This window comes from Oncorhynchus nerka, linkage group LG26, assembly GCF_034236695.1.
Source record: "Oncorhynchus nerka isolate Pitt River linkage group LG26, Oner_Uvic_2.0, whole genome shotgun sequence".
NCBI classification, from domain to species: Eukaryota; Metazoa; Chordata; class Actinopteri; order Salmoniformes; family Salmonidae; genus Oncorhynchus; species Oncorhynchus nerka.
The window spans coordinates 44,474,824-44,496,121 of record NC_088421.1 but is presented as its reverse complement, the minus strand read 5'-3'; the positions used below and the strand labels follow the sequence as shown (position 1 = coordinate 44,496,121).

Genomic DNA, 21,298 nt, shown 5'->3' with positions numbered 1-21,298 from the left:
CGCAGTATGTACGAGAACCCAAACCATCCGAGACGTTGACTGTAGTTTTGCCTTCGGTCATGTGATCGCGGCTTATAGAACAGAGGTCCACAGCTCAGGTTTTCATTTGTCCCCTGTGGCTCTAAGTTGATTAAGTAATATCATTGATTGGATAAAGTACACACACACACACACCTGGTGACCCAGGTTGAAATTTGTCTGTTATTTAAAGTTAGACTCTGTGAAATGATGTTGCCACGAGCAACACCGCAGATACTAAGATGAGCGAGATGCAACACTTCTCTCTCACACAGTCACACACAGTATCTGAACACATGTTCACTTCAGAGTGATGTTGCTTCTAGCTTGGTGGCCATGATTTGTTTGTAGAAACAGAATGGAAACCATGAGTGTAGAGGCGTGAGGGACAGGAGCTTGCCATTGATTGGTCAGGAGGAGAGTGTCAATGAAATTTGAGATGGAAAAACCACCAAAACAGGGGACAAGATGAGCCTCGTGCTTCAATGCTCTTAGTTGTGTAAATTGACCCACTGTGCTGTTTACTGTCTACATCTCTGCCACATCACTGAGGCCACCTTTAAACGGTTAGTAAGGAAAGCAGCATGCAGATGGCCCCCGGGACGACAGCTGGGCACCCCTGCTTTAGAGTCATAATCTGTGTCCCAAATCAACCCCTAGCCCCTATTCCTACATCCTACCCTTTTGGGGCACTAGTGCAGAACTGAGAGGATTGGATGGGTATCAGCAATATAATTTATTAAACTCTTATAGTGCTATTCGTTATTACATAAAGAATCTCAAAAGTGCTTTAAAAGCAACACACACAAAAAAAGACTAGAAATGTAGAAAACAACATCGTTCATGAGATGGGAGTTCATGAGAGGGTCGGGAAGTTCACGGGTTGAGGGGTCATCGGAGGGGAAAGGCGTGGATGGGTTGAGGGGTCATCGGAGGGGGGCTGTCGGAGGGGAAAGGCGTGGATATGGTCTCTGGAGCAAGTCCAGGGGCAGACGGGCAGCACGGTGTCATCGAGGTGGAGCAAAACTCCACCTATCAGAGGGCACGGTGGAGCTGTTACCATATGGCTTGTACCTATCCAATCCTTTCCTATCTAGAGTAGGGAATAGGGATCAAGGTTTTTGGTTTAGGATTCTGTTTAGTGCTCCCAATTCTTCGGCTTCGTCCCAATTCTCTTCCTTGCTCACATAGTGTGTCCACTTGGCTTGCACACTCCCTGTGGTAGATTTAAAAGCATGGGATTGGTATAAGCATTGGCTGGAGGGAGGGGGGAAGTTTCCAGCATTGCTAAGTCCATGCAACAACAACAAAAAAGTGTGCAAGTGCACACTTCAGGAGAGGGAAAAAAGGTTGGTGATTCGGGACGTGGCCTTCAAACTCTCATTGACGTTGGACAAGGCCTGTGGGATGCGTCCAAAATGGATCCTTTCTCCTTCTATAGTGCACTACTCTAGAGCCCTGGTCAGGAATAGGGTGTTTAGGGAAGAGGAAGAGGGCTCTGTAGGGAATAGGGTGTCTGTTTAGGGAGGAGGAAGAGGGCTATGTAGGGAATAGGGTGTCTGTTTAGGGAAGGGGACTCTGGTCAAACGAAGTGGTCTATGTAGGGAATAGGGTGTCTGTTTAGGGAAGAGGGTGGCCAAAGGACCATTTTATTATTATTATGATGATGATGATGATGACTGTACAAGGTTTGCTTTACTGTTTGTGCTCAGTTCTAATCCTTTTGGTTTAGGTTGTTTCCTAATGGCAGGTCAAGCAATAAAACAAATACATTCTTACAAAGTGTGTCAACTGTGGTTATTGATGGTTTGTTTGAGGTGTGTCTCGTTCTCTCTGTGTGTATGTCCATTCTGAAGTCCTTCATCACCAGAACTCTGCACAATAGTCACTACAGAGGAACCCACTGGACACATGTCATATGTCCCAAATTGCCCCTTAATCCCTATGTGTGAACTACTTTTGACCAGAATCCCTTGGGCCCGTAGTGTACAACATAGGGAATAGGGTGTGATTTGGGAAGAACACATTGTCATTTACAGAGTTCAACTGCTGTCGGGGGAAAAAAAACAACGTTCCCTTTAAACACGTTCGGTCTTTTCAGGGAGGTTCCGCCGAGATTCGACACTGCCTCCCTCCGCTACTGCAGCCTGGTCGCGAGGAGCTGTACCAATTCACTTATTATTAGCGATATCAGAAATTATAAACAATTTGCCATTTTAAAACCAGGGAATAGTCCGTCGTTGGATACCAACACCCTCTGCAAAAATGCAGGCCATCAAATGCGTCGTGGTGGGCGATGGGTAAGACCTTTTGTGTGTGTTTAGGCTGAAAGTGTGTCCTTTTTCGAGTCTGTGAGGGCAATTGTTGCAGTAAGGGCTGGTGCTATAGCGGGTTGAATGGGTCGGCGTTCACTTCTAGAATCCGCTCTCTCATCAGTGCGTGAGCCTGAAATGAATGTTGAGCAATTATACATTTTTTATTTTGTTAGCCTACTTTGTGATTTCATGTTATCAATGCATTTGCCAAATTTTCTGCCAGGTTTTGCACAATACATTATAAGTTCGGGTGTGAAATATTCTGTCTGAAATTGAACTAAAGCTATTTGAACGTTTCATTTAAATATTTAAAAAAATAACTAACTAAAGCTTCTCGGATTAGCAACATTTGGAAACCCATATTTGTCGGGGGGGGGTTGAGCAGAATTGTGAAATATACATTAATATGTGCATAGTTGCAGAAATGTCGCTGGGAGGGCTTGGCTGAGACTCATTAAATGATGTAATGCTTTCACACCTACACAGCCAGCTCCTACGGAGGCACGGGCTACGGATGGGCACGGGCACCTATGCAATATGCCGTGTTTATATAGCCTTTCTACCATAGACATCTTTGAAAGACAGGTTTATTTGACTTCTGCTACATTGTGATGCGGTGCGGATGCGGCGTAGATTTTGGGTAGTGTGTGGAGGTAGGGTGCACTGGACTGCATAGCATAGCTAAACAGGGGTGTGGGGGGCCCTGTCTAAAAACAATTAGGGGATGGGCAACACACACACACACACACACACATGCGCAATATTGTACAACTAACCTTGTGGGGACAGGTAATTCAGTCCTATTTTCCCTAACCCGAAAACTAACCCTAGTCTGGGTCCAAAAGCCTTCTTAACAGCTTCTACCCCCAAGACATAAGACTCCTGACCAGCTAATCAAAGGGCTCCCCAGACCCTCTTTAACACTGCTGCTACTCTCTGTTTATTATCTATGTATAGTCACTTTAACTCTACCTACATGTACATATTACCTCAATTACCTCAACTAACAGGTGCCCCCGCACATTGACTCTGTACCGTAACACCCTGTATATAGCCTCCACATTGACTCTGTACCGGAACCCCCTGTATATAGCCTCCACATTGACTCTGTACCGTAATACCCTGTATATAGCCTCCACATTGACTCTGTACCGTAATACCCTGTATATAGCCTCCACATTGACTCTGTACCGTAACACCCTGTATATAGCCTCCACATTGACTCTGTACCGTAACACCCTGTATATAGCCTCCACATTGACTCTGTACCGTAATACCCTGTATATAGCCTCCACATTGACTCTGTACCGTAACACCCTGTATATAGCCTCCACATTGACTCTGTACCGTAACACCCTGTATATAGCCTCCACATTGACTCTGTACCGTAACACCCTGTATATAGCCTCCACATTGACTCTGTACCGTAACACCCTGTATATAGCCTCCACATTGACTCTGTACCGTAATACCCTGTATATAGCCTCCACATTGACTCTGTACCGTAATACCCTGTATATAGCCTCCACATTGACTCTGTACCGTAACACCCTGTATATAGCCTCCACATTGACTCTGTACCGTAATACCCTGTATATAGCCTCCACATTGACTCTGTACCGTAATACCCTGTATATAGCCTCCACATTGACTCTGTACCGTAATACCCTGTATATAGCCTCCACATTGACTCTGTACCGTAACACCCTGTATATAGCCTCCACATTGACTCTGTACCGTAATACCCTGTATATAGCCTCCACATTGACTCTGTACCGTAATACCCTGTATATAGCCTCCACATTGACTCTGTACCGTAATACCCTGTATATAGCCTCCACATTGACTCTGTACCGTAATACCCTGTATATAGCCTCCACATTGACTCTGTACCGTAACACCCTGTATATAGCCTCCACATTGACTCTGTACCGTAATACCCTGTATATAGCCTCCACATTGACTCTGTACCGTAATACCCTGTATATAGCCTCCACATTGACTCTGTACCGTAATACCCTGTATATAGCCTCCACATTGACTCTGTGCCGTAATACCCTGTATATAGCCTCCACATTGACTCTGTACCGTAATACCCTGTATATAGCCTCCACATTGACTCTGTACCGTAATACCCTGTATATAGCCTCCACATTGACTCTGTACCGTAATACCCTGTATATAGCCTCCACATTGACTCTGTACCGTAATACCCTGTATATAGCCTCCACATTGACTCTGTGTATATAGCCTCCACATTGACTCTGTACCGTAATACCCTGTATATAGCCTCCACATTGACTCTGTTCACCGTAATACCCTGTATATAGCCTCCACATTGACTCTGTGCCGTAATACCCTGTATATAGCCTCCACATTGACTCTGTATAATACCCTGTATATAGCCTCCACATTGACTCTGTCATTTACCGTAACACCCTGTATATAGCCTCCACATTGACTCTGTACCGTAACACCCTGTATATAGCCTCCACATTGACTCTGTGCCACACACCTGTACCGTAACACCCTGTATATAGCCTCCACATTGACTCTGACTAACTGTATATAGCCTCCACATTGACTCTGTACCGTATGTATATAGCCTCCACAGCCTCTGTACCGTAACACCCTGTATATAGCCTCCACTTGACTCTGTGTACCCTGTATATAGCCTCCACATTGACTCTGTACCGTAACACCCTGTATATAGCCTCCACATTGACTCTGTAATATAGCCTCCACATTGACTCTGTGCCGTAATACCCTGTATATAGCCTCCACATTGACTCTGTACAACACCCTGTATATAGCCTCCACATTGACTCTGTACCGTAATACCCTGTATATAGCCTCCACATTGACTCTGTGCCGTAATACCCTGACTCTGACTCTGTGCCGTAACACCCTGTATATAGCCTCCACATTGACTCTGTACCGTAATACCCTGTATATAGCCTCCACATTGACTCTGTACCGTAATACCCTGTATATGACCTCCACATTAGACTCTGTACCGTAATACCCTGTATATAGCCTCCACATTGACTCTGTACCCTGTAATCCCCTGACTCTATAGCCTCCACATTGACTCTGTACCGTAACACCCTGTATATAGCCTCCACATTGACTCTGTACCGTAATACCCTGTATATAGCCTCCACATTGACTCTGCCGTAATACCCTGTATATAGCCTCCACATTGACTCTGTGTAATACCCTGTATATAGCCTCCACATTGACTCTGTATACCCTGTATATAGCCTCCACATTGACTCTGTTAATACCCTGTATATAGCCTCCACATTGACTCTGTGCCGTAATACCCTGTATATAGCCTCCACATTGACTCTGTACCGTAATACCCTGTATATAGCCTCCACATTGACTCTGTGTAATACCCTGTATATAGCCTCCCTGTACCGTCCTCCACATTGAGACTCTGTACCGTAATACCCTGTATATAGCCTCCACATTGACTCTGTACCGTAATACCCTGTATATGACATTGACTCTGTACCGTAATACCCTGTATATAGCCTCCACATTGACTCTGTGTGCCGTAATACCCTGTATATAGCCTCCACATTGACTCTGTAGTAATACCCTGTATATAGCCTCCACATTGACTCTGTGCCGTAATACCCTGTATATAGCCTCCACATTGACTCTGTAATACCCTGTATATAGCCTCCACATTGACTCTGTACCGTAACACCCTGTATATAGCCTCCACATTGACTCTGTGCCGTAATACCCTGTATATAGCCTCCACATTGACTCTGTCCGTAATACCCTGTATATAGCCTCCACATTGACTCTGTACCGTAATACCCTGTATATAGCCTCCACATTGACTCTGTACCGTAATACCCTGTATATAGCCTCCACATTGACTCTGTGCCGTAACCCTGTATATAGCCTCCACATTGACTCTGTACCGTAATACCCTGTATATAGCCTCCACATTGACTCTGTACCGTAATACCCTGTATATAGCCTCCACATTGACTCTGTACCGTAATACCCTGTATATAGCCTCCACATTGACTCTGTACCGTAATACCCTGTATATAGCCTCCACATTGACTCTGTACCGTAATACCCTGTATATAGCCTCCACATTGACTCTGTACCGTAATACCCTGTATATAGCCTCCACATTGACTCTGTACCGTAATACCCTGTATATAGCCTCCACATTGACTCTGTACCGTAATACCCTGTATATAGCCTCCACATTGACTCTGTACCGTAATACCCTGTATATAGCCTCCACATTGACTCTGTACCGTAATACCCTGTATATAGCCTCCACATTGACTCTGTACCGTAATACCCTGTATATAGCCTCCACATTGACTCTGTACCGTAACACCCTGTATATAGCCTCCACATTGACTCTGTACCGTAACACCCTGTATATAGCCTCCACATTGACTCTGTACCGTAATACCCTGTATATAGCCTCCACATTGACTCTGTACCGTAATACCCTGTATATAGCCTCCACATTGACTCTGTACCGTAATACCCTGTATATAGCCTCCACATTGACTCTGTACCGTAATACCCTGTATATAGCCTCCACATTGACTCTGTACCGTAATACCCTGTATATAGCCTCCACATTGACTCTGTACCGTAATACCCTGTATATAGCCTCCACATTGACTCTGTACCGTAATACCCTGTATATAGCCTCCACATTGACTCTGTACCGTAATACCCTGTATATAGCCTCCACATTGACTCTGTACCGTAATACCCTGTATATAGCCTCCACATTGACTCTGTGCCGTAACACCCTGTATATAGCCTCCACATTGACTCTGTACCGTAACACCCTGTATATAGCCTCCACATTGACTCTGTACCGTAATACCCTGTATATAGCCTCCACATTGACTCTGTACCGTAATACCCTGTATATAGCCTCCACATTGACTCTGTACCGTAACACCCTGTATATAGCCTCCACATTGACTCTGTACCGTAATACCCTGTATATAGCCTCCACATTGACTCTGTACCGTAATACCCTGTATATAGCCTCCACATTGACTCTGTACCGTAACACCCTGTATATAGCCTCCACATTGACTCTGTACCGTAATACCCTGTATATAGCCTCCACATTGACTCTGTACCGTAATACCCTGTATATAGCCTCCACATTGACTCTGTACCGTAATACCCTGTATATAGCCTCCACATTGACTCTGTACCGTAATACCCTGTATATAGCCTCCACATTGACTCTGTACCGTAATACCCTGTATATAGCCTCCACATTGACTCTGTACCGTAATACCCTGTATATAGCCTCCACATTGACTCTGTACCGTAATACCCTGTATATAGCCTCCACATTGACTCTGTACCGTAATACCCTGTATATAGCCTCCACATTGACTCTGTGCCGTAATACCCTGTATATAGCCTCCACATTGACTCTGTACCGTAATACCCTGTATATAGCCTCCACATTGACTCTGTACCGTAATACCCTGTATATAGCCTCCACATTGACTCTGTACCGTAATACCCTGTATATAGCCTCCACATTGACTCTGTACCGTAATACCCTGTATATAGCCTCCACATTGACTCTGTACCGTAATACCCTGTATATAGCCTCCACATTGACTCTGTACCGTAACACCCTGTATATAGCCTCCACATTGACTCTGTACCGTAATACCCTGTATATAGCCTCCACATTGACTCTGTACCGTAACACCCTGTATATAGCCTCCACATTGACTCTGTGCCGTAATACCCTGTATATAGCCTCCACATTGACTCTGTACCGTAATACCCTGTATATAGCCTCCACATTGACTCTGTACCGTAACACCCTGTATATAGCCTCCACATTGACTCTGTACCGTAATACCCTGTATATAGCCTCCACATTGACTCTGTACCGTAATACCCTGTATATAGCCTCCACATTGACTCTGTACCGTAATACCCTGTATATAGCCTCCACATTGACTCTGTAACACCCTGTATATAGCCTCCACATTGACTCTGTACCGTAATACCTGTATATAGCCTCCACATTGACTCTGTACCGTAATACCCTGTATATAACCTCCACATTGACTCTGTACCGTAATACCCTGTATATAACCTCCACATTGACTCTGTACCGTAATACCCTGTATATAGCCTCACATTGACTCTGTACCGTAATACCCTGTATATAGCCTCCACATTGACTCTGTACCGTAATACCCTGTATATAGCCTCCACATTGACTCTGTACCGTAATACCCTGTATATAGCCTCCACATTGACTCTGTACCGTAATACCCTGTATATAGCCTCCACATTGACTCTGTACCGTAATACCCTGTATATAGCCTCCACATTGACTCTGTACCGTAATACCCTGTATATAGCCTCCACATTGACTCTGTACCGTAATACCCTGTATATAGCCTCCACATTGACTCTGTACCGTAATACCCTGTATATAGCCTCCACATTGACTCTGTACCGTAATACCCTGTATATAGCCTCCACATTGACTCTGTACCGTAATACCCTGTATATAACCTCCACATTGACTCTGTACCGTAATACCCTGTATATAGCCTCCACATTGACTCTGTACCGTGTATATAGCCTCCACATTGACTCTGTACCGTAACACCCTGTATATAGCCTCCACATTGACTCTGTACCGTAATACCCTGTATATAGCCTCCACATTGACTCTGTACCGTAATACCCTGTATATAGCCTCCACATTGACTCTGTACTAATACCCTGTATATAGCCTCCACATTGACTCTGTTAATACCCTGTATATAGCCTCCACATTGACTCTGTACCGTAACACCCTGTATATAGCCTCCACATTGACTCTGTACCGTAATACCCTGTATATAGCCTCCACATTGACTCTGTACCGTAATACCCTGTATATAGCCTCCACATTGACTCTGTACCGTAATACCCTGTATATAGCCTCCACATTGACTCTGTACCGTAATACCCTGTATATAGATTGACTCTGTGCCGTAATACCCTGTATATAGCCTCCACATTGACTCTGTACCGTAATACCCTGTATATAGCCTCCACATTGACTCTGTATTGTATATATAGCCTCCACTCTGTACCGTAATACCCTGTATATAGCCTCCACATTGACTCTGTACCGTAATACCCTGTATATAGCCTCCACATTGACTCTGTACCGTAATACCCTGTATATAGCCTCCACATTGACTCTGTACCGTAACACCCTGTATATAGCCTCCACATTGACTCTGTACCGTAATACCCTGTATATAGCCTCCACATTGACTCTGTACCGTACCCTGTATAAATTATTTGTTACCCTGTATATAGCCTCCACATTGACTCTGTGCCGTAATACCCTGTATATAACCTAATACTTATTTTTAGCCTCCACATTGACTCTGTTCCGTAATACCCTGTATATAGCCTCCACATTGACTCTGTACCGTAATACCCTGTATATAGCCTCCCATTGACTCTGTACCGTAATACCCTGTATATAACCTCCACATTGACTCTGTACCGTAATACCCTGTATATAGCCTCCACATTGACTCTGTACCGTAATACCCTGTATTTGATTTGACTATAATACCCTAACCTCCACATTGACTCTGTACCGTAACACCCTGTATATAGCCTCCACATTGACTCTGTACCGTAACACCCTGTATATAGCCTCTGACTCTGTATAATACCCTGTAGCCTCCACATTGACTCTGTGTCTAACATGTATATAGCCTCCACATTGACTCTGTACCGTAATACCCTGTATATAGCCTCACACATTGACTCTGTGTAATACCCTGTATATAGCCTCCACCTCTGTATAATACCCTGTATATAGCCTCCACATTGACTCTGTACCGTAATACCCTGTATATAGCCTCCACATTGACTCTGCCGTACCGTAATACCCTGCATATAGCCTCCACATTGACTCTGTGCCTGTATATACCCTTGACTAAACAATATAGCCTCCACATTGACTCTGTACCGTAATACCCTGTATATAGCCTCCACATTGACTCTGTACCGTAACACCCTGTATATAGCCTCCACATTGACTCTGTACCGTAATACCCTGTATATAGCCTCCAGCAAAACTCTGTCTATACCCTGTATATAGCCTCCACGTCTGACTCTGTATATAACCGTACCGTATACCCTGTATATAGCCTCACATGACTCTGTACCGTAATACCCTGTATATAGCCTCCACATTGACTCTGTACCGTAACACCCTGTATATAGCCTCCACAGACTCTGTACTCTGTTCCTATTGACTCTGTACGTAATACCCTGTATATAGCTGTCTAATACCTGTATATAGCCTCCACATTGACTCTGTATCCCTGTAATAGCCTCCCATCTCTGCCGTCACCCTGTATAGCCTCCACATTGACTCTGTACCGTAATACCCTGTATATAGCCTCCACATTCTGACCCTCTAGCCTCTTGACTCTGTACCGTAATACCCTGTATATAGCCTCCACATTGACTCTGTCCGTAATACCCTGTATATAGCCTCCACATTGACTCTGTTGTAACACCCTGTATATAGCCTCCACATTGACTCTGTACCGTAAAACTGTATATAGCCTCCACATTCTTACTCTGTATCTTTCTGTATATAGCCTCCACATTGACTCTGGTACCGTAATACCCTGTATATAGCCTCCACATTGACTCTGTACCGTAATATCTCAATTCATGTGTAATATATTTAGCCTCCCACATTGACTCTGTACCGTAATACCCTGTATATAGCCTCCACAAACTCTGTAAAATAATACCCTGTATATAGCCTCCACATTGACTCTGTACCGTAATACCCTGTATATAGCCTCCACATGACTCTGTGGAGTCATCCCTGTATATAGCCTCCAATTGACTCTGATACCTTTTAAATACCTCCACATTGACTCCTAGTATCATAGCATGAAGCTGCAATTGACTCCTGATGGTAATACCCTGTATATAGCCTCCACATTGACTCTGTGTGTAATACCTGTAACAACAGGATATAGCCTCCCACATTGACTCTGTTTAAGGGTTCCCCTGTATATCCTCCATCCCTGTTAATACCCTGTATATAGCCTCCACATGACTCTGTGTAATACCCTGTATATAGCCTCACATGCGTGACTCTGTGTAGCCTTTTTAATACCCTGTATATAGCCTCCACATTGACTCTGTCTCCGTAAGGTTTGACAACTATATAGCCTCCAATTGACTCTGTAGATATTTCTCTCTAACTCTCTCTCTCTGAATCTGGGACTGTATATAGCCTCTCATTGACTCTGTATCCTCTCTCTCTCTATATACCTCTCACTCTCTCTCTGTCCTAATCCTCTCTATATAGCCTCCAATTGACTCTGCTCGTAATACCCTGTATATAGCCTCCACATTGACTCTGTCACCGTACACCCTGTATATAGCCTCCACATTGACTCTGTACCGTAATCCCTGTATCTAGCCTCCACATTCTCTCTGTACCGTAATACCTGTATATATCTCACATTGACTCTGTCCGTAATTTCCTGTATATAGTTTCCATTGGCTCTGTATGTTTCCATAACACCCTGTAAATAGCCTGTCACATTGACTCTGTCTCGTCAGACCCTGTCTTCTATAGCTATCCACATTGACTCTGAGAGGAGAATACATCCCCACAGTGTATATAGCCTCCACATTGACTCTGTACCGTAATACCCTGTATATAGCCTCCACAACCTGTGACTCTGTACATCGTAATACCCTGTATATAGCCTCCACTTGACTCTGTACCGTAATACCCTGTATTGTGTCCACATTGACTCTGCCGTAATACCCTGTATATAACCTCCACATTGACTCTGTACCGTAATACCCTGTATATAGCCTCCACATTGACTCTGTAACAACATCCTGTATCCTGGAAGGTTTGACCTCCTGCCACATTGACTCTGTCCAGTAATCCCACTGTATATGCCTCCCACACATTGACTTTACCACTGTATATCCCTCCACATTGACTCTGTACCGTAAGCCCCTGTCATAAACATTGTAGACCTATACCAGTCCATATAGCCTCCCACATCCACCTGTATTGACTCTCTGTTACCGTAACACCCTGTATATAGCCTCCACATTGACTCTGTGCACTAAACACAGTAATAGCCTGCCTGTGATAAATGATTAGCCTCCACATTGACTCTGTTTAACACCCAGTGGATAATAGCCTCAAACATTGACTCTGTACCGTAACACCCTGTATATAGCCTCCACATTGACTCTGTACCGTAATACCCTGTATATAGCCTCCACATTGACTCTGTACCGTAAATACACCTGTATATAGCCTCCACATGACTCAGTGACCGTAATACCCTGTATATAGTCTCCACATTGACTCTGTGCTACCTGTATATAGCCTCCACATTGACTTCCGTAATACCTGTATAGCCTCCAATCTACTCTGGCCTTACCTGTATATAGCCTCCACATTGACTCTGTACCGTAACACCTCTGTATATAAGCCTCCACATTCACTCTGTAGACCGTAATACCCTGTATATAGCCTCCACCATCTTGACTCTGTACCGTAACACCGTAAACCCTGTATAGCCTCCACATTGACTCTGTACCGTAATACCCTGTATATAGCCTCCACATTGACTCTGTACCGTAACACCCTGTATATAACCTCCACATTGAAGCTCTGTGACCGTAATACCCTGTATATAGCCTCCACATTGACTCTGAGACACTGTAAAATCCTGTATAATAGCCTCACAGTCTCCGTAATACCCTGTATATAGCCTCCACATTGACTCTGGTAATACCCTGTAACACCCAGAATCTCTGTGCTGGTCACCATATCCACATAATACCTGTGTCTCCACATTGTACTCTGTATATAGTCAATACCCCAACACCTCTGTATATAGCCTCCACATTGACTCTGTAACACCCTGTATATAGCCTCCTTCCACTCTGCTGCCAAATACCCTGTATATAGCCTCCACATTGACTCTGTACCGTAACACCCTGTATATAGCCTCCACATTGACTCTGTACCGTAATACCCTGTATATAGCCTCCACATTGACTCTGTACCGTAATACCCTGTATATAGCCTCCACATTGACTCTGCCGTAATACCGTAATAGCCCTGTATATAGCCATCCCCACATTGACTCTGTATTAATTTGTATTAGCCTCCACATTGACTTGTACCATAGCCTCCACATTGACTCTGTACCACCCCTGTATATAGCCTCCACTTGACATCTGTATACCTACTGTATATCCTCCACTCTCTGTACCGTAATACCCTGTATATAGCCTCCACATTGACTCTGCCGTAATATTGCCTGTATAATATAGCCTCCACATTGACTCTGTACCACCCTGTACATAGCCTCATTGACTCTGTACCCTAATACCCTGTATATAGCCTCCACATTGACTCTGTACCGTAATACCCTGTATATAGCCTCATTTCTTATTTTGCTGCTGCTGTTTAATTATTTGTTACTTTTATTTAAAACATTTTACTTATCTATTTTTTACTTAACACTTATTTTTATTTTTATTTTCTTAACTTCTTAAAGCATTGTTGGTTAAGGGCTTGTAAAGTAAGCCTTTCACTGTAAGGTCTACACACCTGTTGTATTCGGCACATGTGCCAAATACAATTTGATTTGATTTGAGCTCTAACCCTTAACCTAATTCTAACCCTAAGCCCCTAGAAATAGCATTTGACCTTGTGGGGGACCAACAAAATGTTCTTGTAGGGACTTCAAGTATGGTCTAACATGTCCACACACACACACACACACACACACACACACACACACATGTAATGATGTGGAGTCTTCAGATAGCAGGCCCCCCTCTCTGATATTTATATTTTTATTGAACCTTTAACTAATTAAGAACAAATTCTTATTTACATTGACGGCCTACCAAAAGGCAAAAGGCCCCCTGCGTGGACGGGGCCTGGGATTAAAATTAAAATATAGGACAAACACACATCACGACGAGAGACAACCCAACAGTCCATAAAGAGACCCTAAGACAACAACATAGCAAGGCAGCTGTGGTCTGCCAATGTGCCCCCCAGCCAAAAGTCTATGTAGGACAGTGTCTGTGTTCACACACACACACACACACACACACACACACACACACACACACACTGCCAAACAACCATACACAGCCTGTAGCCTTTTTTATTGATTTGATTATTACTCTCTCTCTCTCTCTCTCTCTCTCTCTCTCTCTCTTTCTCTCTATCCCTCTCTCTCTCTCTATCTCTCTCTCACTCTCTCTTTCTCTCTCGCTCTCTATATTTCTCTCTATCCCTCTCTCTCTCTCTATCCCTCTCTCTCTATCTCTCTCTCTATCCTCTCTCTCTCTCTCTATCCCTCTCTCTCTCTCTATCTCTCTCTCACTCTCTCTTTCTCTCTCGCTCTCTATATTTCTCTCTATCCCTCTCTCTCTCTCTATCCCTCTCTCTCTATCTCTCTATCCCCCTCTCTCTCTCTATCTCTCTCTCTCTCTCTCTAGTCTCTATCCCTCTCTCTCTCTACTCCTCTCTCTCTATATATATATATATATATATATATATATCTCAATTCATGTTTCAATTTCATGTTTTTAGTTTTATTGGCATGGGAAACATATGTTTCCTTTCTAGAAAGCAAGGAAATAGATAATAAACAAATGTAAAATAAAGAAATGTCTCATTCTTTGTCTCTCAGAGCGGTGGGAAAGACATGTCTTCTCATCAGCTATACCACCAATGCCTTCCCTGAGAATACATCCCCACAGTGTGAGTATCATAGCATGAAGCTGCACTACAATGATGGTGTGTGTGTGTGTGTGTGTGTGTGTGTGTGTGTGTACTACTGTAACAACAGGATATTAATGTCTCTGTTTAAGGGTTCCCCTCTCATCCCTCATCCCTGTTTGTGTGTGTGTGCGCATGCCTGTTTATGTGTGTGTGCATGCCTGTTTGTGTGTGTGTGCAGCATGCCTGTGTGTGTGTGTGTGTGTGTGTGTGTGTGTACTTCTCTGAACAACATCCTGTCCTCTCAGGTTTGACAACTATCTGCCAATGTGATGGTAGATGGGAAACCAGTGAATCTGGGACTGTGGGATACTGCAGGACAGGAGGACTCACAGGCTCAGACCACTGTCCTATCCACAGACGGTAACTCACTCACTCACTCACCCCCATCTCTCATTCATTATCACTCATACACATTCCACATCCTCCATTTTGTGTCTTCCTGGTTCTGCTTAACTCATTCTCCACAGTTTCCTGTTATTCCACTGTTTTCCTCATTATCTCGCCAGTGGCGGCTCCGTCAGAAACACAGCTCCCTGCCTGCCTGGCTGCTGCTTCAGAGAAAATGATTAGGGGGCTATTTGAGCGTTTCACCCATCCCAGCCAGAGAGGAGAATAGTCATATTCTCACACAAATTATCAAGGAACCTACCAGGTACAACCCTAAATCCGTAACCATGGGCACCCTCATAGATATCATCCTGACCAACTTGCCCTCTAAATACACCTCTGCTGTCTCCAACCAGGATCTCAGTGATCATTGCCTGCGTCCGTAATTGGTCCACGGTCAAACAACGACCCCTCATCACTGTCAAACGCTCCCTCCCCTAAAACACTTCAGCAAGCAGGCCTTTCTAATCTACCTGGCCCGGGTATCCTGGAAGGATATTGACCTCATTCCGTCAGTAGAGGATGCCTGTTTGCTCTTTAAAAGTGCTTTCCTCACCATCTTAAATAAGCCCCATTCAAAACATGTAGACCTAAGAACAGATATAGCCCCTGGTTCCCACCTGACTTGACTGCCCTCGACCAGCACAAAAACATCCTGTGGCGTTTTGCACTAGCATCGAATAGCCCCCGTGAGATGCAACTTTTCAGGGAAGTCAGGAACCAATATACACAGTCAGTTAGGGAAGCTAAGGCTAGCTTTTTCAAACAGAAATTTGCATCCTGTAGCACTAATTCCAAAAAGTTTTGAGACACTGTAAAATCCATGGAGAATAAGGGGCACCTCCTCCTCTCAGCTGCCCACTGCACTGAGGCTAGGAAACACTGTCACCACCGATAAATCTACGATAATCCATCATTTCAATAATACCTAGGTGTCTGGTTAGACTGTAAACTCTCCTTCCAGACTCACATTAAGCATCTCCAATCCAAAATTAAATCTAGAATTGGCTTTGTATTTCGCAACAAAGCCTCCTTCACTATGCTGCCAAACATACCTCGTAAAACTGACCATCCTACCAATCCTCGACTTCGGCGATGTCATTTATAAAATAGCCTCCAACACTCTACTCAACTAATTGGATGTAGTCTATCACAGTGTCATCCGTTTGTCACCGAAGCCCCATATACAACCCACCACTGTGACCTATATGCTCTCGTTGGCTAGCCTCGCTACATATTCGTCGCCAAACCCACAGGTTCCAGGTCATGTATAAGTCTTTGCTAGGTAAAGCCCCGCCATATCCCAGCTCACTGGTCACCATAGCAGCAGCCACAAATATACCATGCCCAGCAGGTATATTTCACTGGTCATCCCCAAAGCCAACACCTACTTTGGCAGCCTATCCTTCCAGTTCTCTGCTGCCAATGACTGGAACGAATTGTAAAAATCACTGAAGCTGGAGACTTATATCTCCCTCTCTAACTTTAAGCATCAGCTGTCAGAGCAGTGCTGGTTGTGATCACTGGCCTGTACCTACTAGCCCATCTGTGTGTGGTGCCCACCAACTACCTCATCCCCATATTGTTATTATTGGTATTTTGTTGTTGCTCTTTGTTCACCCCCAGTATCTGCTGGCTTGCACATCATCATCTGGCCCCATGTCTATCACCCAGTGTTAAACTGGTGCTAAATTGTAATTATTTGGTGCTGGCTGTCTATGGCCTGTTTATTGCCTTTACCTCCCTAATCTTACTACATTTGGATGTACATAGATTTTTCTATGTGTTATTGACTGTAGCTTGTTTACTGTTTGCCATTGTATCAACCAAGTGTAGTTTCACAGTGTGGACTGCTTTGCTTTATCTGGCCAGGTTGATTTGTAAATGAGAACTTGTTCAACTTTACCTACCTGTGTAAAGCGAAGGTGTTGTCAACTGGCCAACCTGGTTAAATAAAGGCAAAATTAAAAAAATATAGTAAATCAAATCAAATTTGTGTATAAAGCCCTTCGTACATCAGCTGATATCTCAAGTGCTGTGGAGAAACCCAGCCTGTTTTACCCCAAACAGCAAGCAATGCAGGTGTAGAAGCACGGTGGCTAGGAAAACTCCTAGAAAGGCCAAAACCTAGGAAGAAACCTAGAGAGGAACCAGGCTATGTGGAGGTGGCCAGTCCTCTAGTAGTCAGACCAGTGACAGTGACAGGCCAACCACCAGGATTACTGAGTGGTGTTGTTATACCACATTAACACATCCTGTCTGTCTCATTAATACATCCTGTCTTAGTCATTAACACATCCTGTCTGTGCCTCATTAACACATCCTGTCTGTTTCATTAATACATCCTGTCTGCCTCATTAATACATCCTGTCTGTCATTAATACATCCTGTCTGCCTCATTAACGACATCCTGTGTGCCTCATTAACACATCCTGTCTGCCTCCCTGTTTGAGCAACCCCTGCACACACACATTAACACAGTGCTGTTGCATTAAGGCCCAGCTCCTCTGTGTTCCCGTACCTGCTCTGAATACCAACGAGGAGGCGAGGATTAGTCTCTCCAGCTGTGGTCCTATTCTATACAGAACCTTTAGTCACTGAGTCACATCACAGAGTCCTCATTAACACATCCTGTCTGGATGGTCTTTCTATACAGAACCTAGAGAGTCACTGATGTAGATTCCTGTCTGCCTCATGGAGGATCCAGTGCTGTCCTATTCTATACAGAACCTAGAGAGGATGTAGTCCAACTCACCTGTGGAGGATCTCTAGCTGCTTTCATTCTGAGAACCTAGAGAGTCACTGAGTCATTAATCACATCCTGTGGAGGCTCATTAGCTGCATCCAACTACCCTGTCTGCCCCATGAACCTAGAGATCACTGAGTCACAGAAATCACAGAGTCCAACGCACCCTGTGTCTCTTTCTATACAGAACCTAGAGAGTCATTAGTCACAGAGTCCAACTCACCATGTAGTCTCTCTAGCTGCTGTCCTATTCTATACAGAACCTGTCTGAGTCACAGAAATCACAGAGAACCAACGCACCCTGATTGTCTGTTCATACAGAACCTGAGAGTCACTGAGTCACAGAGTCCAACTCACCCTGTAGTCTCTCCAGCTGCTGTCCTATTCTATACAGAACCTAGAGAGTCACTGTCACAGATTCCAACTCATCCGGTCTCTCTAGCTGCTGTCCTATTCTAGACAGAACCTAGAGAGTCACTGAGTCACAGAGTCCAACTCACCCTGTAGTCTCTTTCACAGAACCTAGAGTCACTGAGTCAGGTCCAACTCACCCTGTAGTCTCTTTCTATAAGAACCTAGAGAGTCACTGCTCACAATCAACTCACCATGTAGTCTCTCCAGCTGCTGTCCTATTCTATACAGAACCTAGAGAGTCACTGAGTCACAGAGTCCAACTCACCCTGTAGTCTCTCCAGCTGCTGTCCTATTCTATACAGAACCTAGAGAGTCACTCATTGTTTTCCCATGCAGTGTTTCTTGTTTAGTCAGCCTGTTTAATATACTGTCTGTTTTCTGTTTATGTCTGAATAGGACGTGTTCTTGACATGCTTCTTCTGGTGAGCCCTGCCTCCTTTGAGAACGTCAGAGCTAAGGTGAGTGTCTCTATCACCCTGCTAAATAACAGTGATGGTAATATCCCTAATATGGTCAGCTCCACATTGTACAGTAATATCCCTAATATGGTCAGCTCCACATTGTACAGTGTTACATTGTGTTTATTCATGTTGCTGTTGGGGCTGTTGGCCCAACTCCACAACCTCTTTATGGGTGACCTTTTAAGACCTTATAACCCTTGACCTTCATGATCTTAACAGTGGCACTTCCGGTACCACTGTTCAAGTCACATAGAGGTCAAGGGTTAATGTTTATTACATTTTTAAATGTAACTAGGCAAGTCAGTTAAGAACAAATTCTTATTTACAATGACGGTCTAAGGCTCTGCATCTCAGTGGTAGAGGCGTCACGACAGACACCCTGGTTCGAATCCAGGCTGTATCACAACCGCCGTGTTTGAGAGTCCCTAGGGCGGCGTATTGGCCCAGTGTCGTCTGGGTTTGGCCCGTGTAGGCCGTCATTGTAAATAAGTTTGTTCAACTGACTTGCCTAGTTAAATAAAGGTTCAAATTAAATGAAAGTGAACCTTTGACCTTTGACTCTATGTGACCTTGAACAGTGGTATCCGGAAGTGCGTCACCACTGCCCCAACACCCCCATCATCCTGGTGGGCAATGGCTGGACCTGAGGGACGACAAGGACACTATTGAAGGCTGAGGGACAAGAAGTTGTCCCCAATCACCTACCCTCAGGGCTTGGCCATGGCACGGGAGATAGGTGGGTGTCTGTGGAAGTTGTCCCCAATCACCATGGGCCTGGCCATGGCACGGATAGGTGGGTGTCTGTGGAGGGTGGTGTTTTAAGTTGTCCCCAATCACCTACCCTCAGGGCCTGGCCATGGCATGGAGGATGGTGTTTTAGTTTGAGAACAGGGATGTAGTGTGTCTGTGGAGGGTGGTGTTTTAGTTTGAGAACAGAGGATGTCTCAGAGAACGAGAGGATGTAGTGTGTCTGTGGAGTTTGAACGAGGGATGTGTGTGTCTGTGGAGGATGGTGTTTTAGAGAACGAGAGCGAGGATGAGTGTGTCTGGGATGGTGTTTTAGTTTGAGAACAGAGGATGTAGGATGGTGTGTAGTGTGTCTGTGGAGGGTGTTTTTAGTTTGAGAACGAGAGGATGTAGTGTGTCTGTGGAGGAAGTTTGAGAACGAGAGGATGTAGTGTGTCTGTGGAGGATGGTGTTTTAGTTTGAGAACGAGAGGATGTAGTGTGTCTGTGGAGGATGGTGTTTTAGTTTAGAACGAGAGGGATGGTCTGTGGAGGATGGTGTTTTAGTTTGAGAACGAGAGGATGTAGTGTGTCTGTGGAGGATGGTGTTTAGTTTGAGAACGAGAGCGAGGATGTAGTGTGTCTGTGGAGGGTGGTGTTTTAGTTAGAGAACGAGAGGATGTAGTGTGTCTGTGGAGGATGGTGTTTTAGTTTGAGAACTGTAGTGTGTCTGTGGATGGTGTTTATGGTGTCAGTGTCTGTGGAGGATGGTGTTTTAGTTTGAGAGAGGATGTAGTGTGTCTGTGGAGGATGGTGTTTTAGTTTGAGAACGAGAGGAGGATGTAGTGTGTCTGTGGAGGGTGGTGTCTGTGTGTCTGTGGAGGATGGTGTAATTTGAGAACGAGAGGATGTAGTGTGTCTGTGGAGGATGGTGTTTTAGTTTGAGAGGATGGTGTTTTAGGCCAGGGATGTAGTGTGTCTGTGGAGGATGGTGTTTTAGTTTGAGAACGAGGGATGTAGTGTGTCTGTGGAGGATGGTGTTTTAGTTTGAGAACGAGAGGATGTAGAGGATGGTGTTTTGGTCGAGAGGATGTGTGTGTTTCTGACAGCCTCTTTGAGCTCTAGGTGAACTCACCAATTTTTGAATCCCAAGTTTCTGACTGACCAATTGGATGTGTGTCTGTCCTCATCCCCTTCTCTGATTGGCTGTCTCCTGTCCCCTACAGGTGCGGTGAAGGCCTGGAGTGCTCAGCCCTGACCCAGAGGGGGCTGAAGACGGTTTTCGACGAGGCCATCCGGGTCCTGTGCCCGCCACCAATCAAGAGAGGCGCAAGAAGTGCACCCTCTTCTGA

The 21,298-nt window shown here is 44.6% G+C and overlaps 1 protein-coding gene across 1 annotated transcript; it reads left to right on the top strand.

The window, feature by feature from the left end:
* The first annotated feature begins 982 nt into the window (after window positions 1–982).
* rac3a (Rac family small GTPase 3a) lies at window positions 983–21,298 on the top strand. The gene is given in 13 exon segments (XM_065010980.1): window positions 983–1,065; window positions 15,122–15,171; window positions 15,174–15,192; window positions 15,459–15,469; window positions 15,472–15,538; window positions 15,540–15,573; window positions 19,157–19,175; window positions 19,178–19,218; window positions 19,800–19,854; window positions 19,857–19,886; window positions 19,889–19,963; window positions 21,184–21,267; window positions 21,270–21,298. Coding segments are annotated over 13 exon segments (597 nt in total).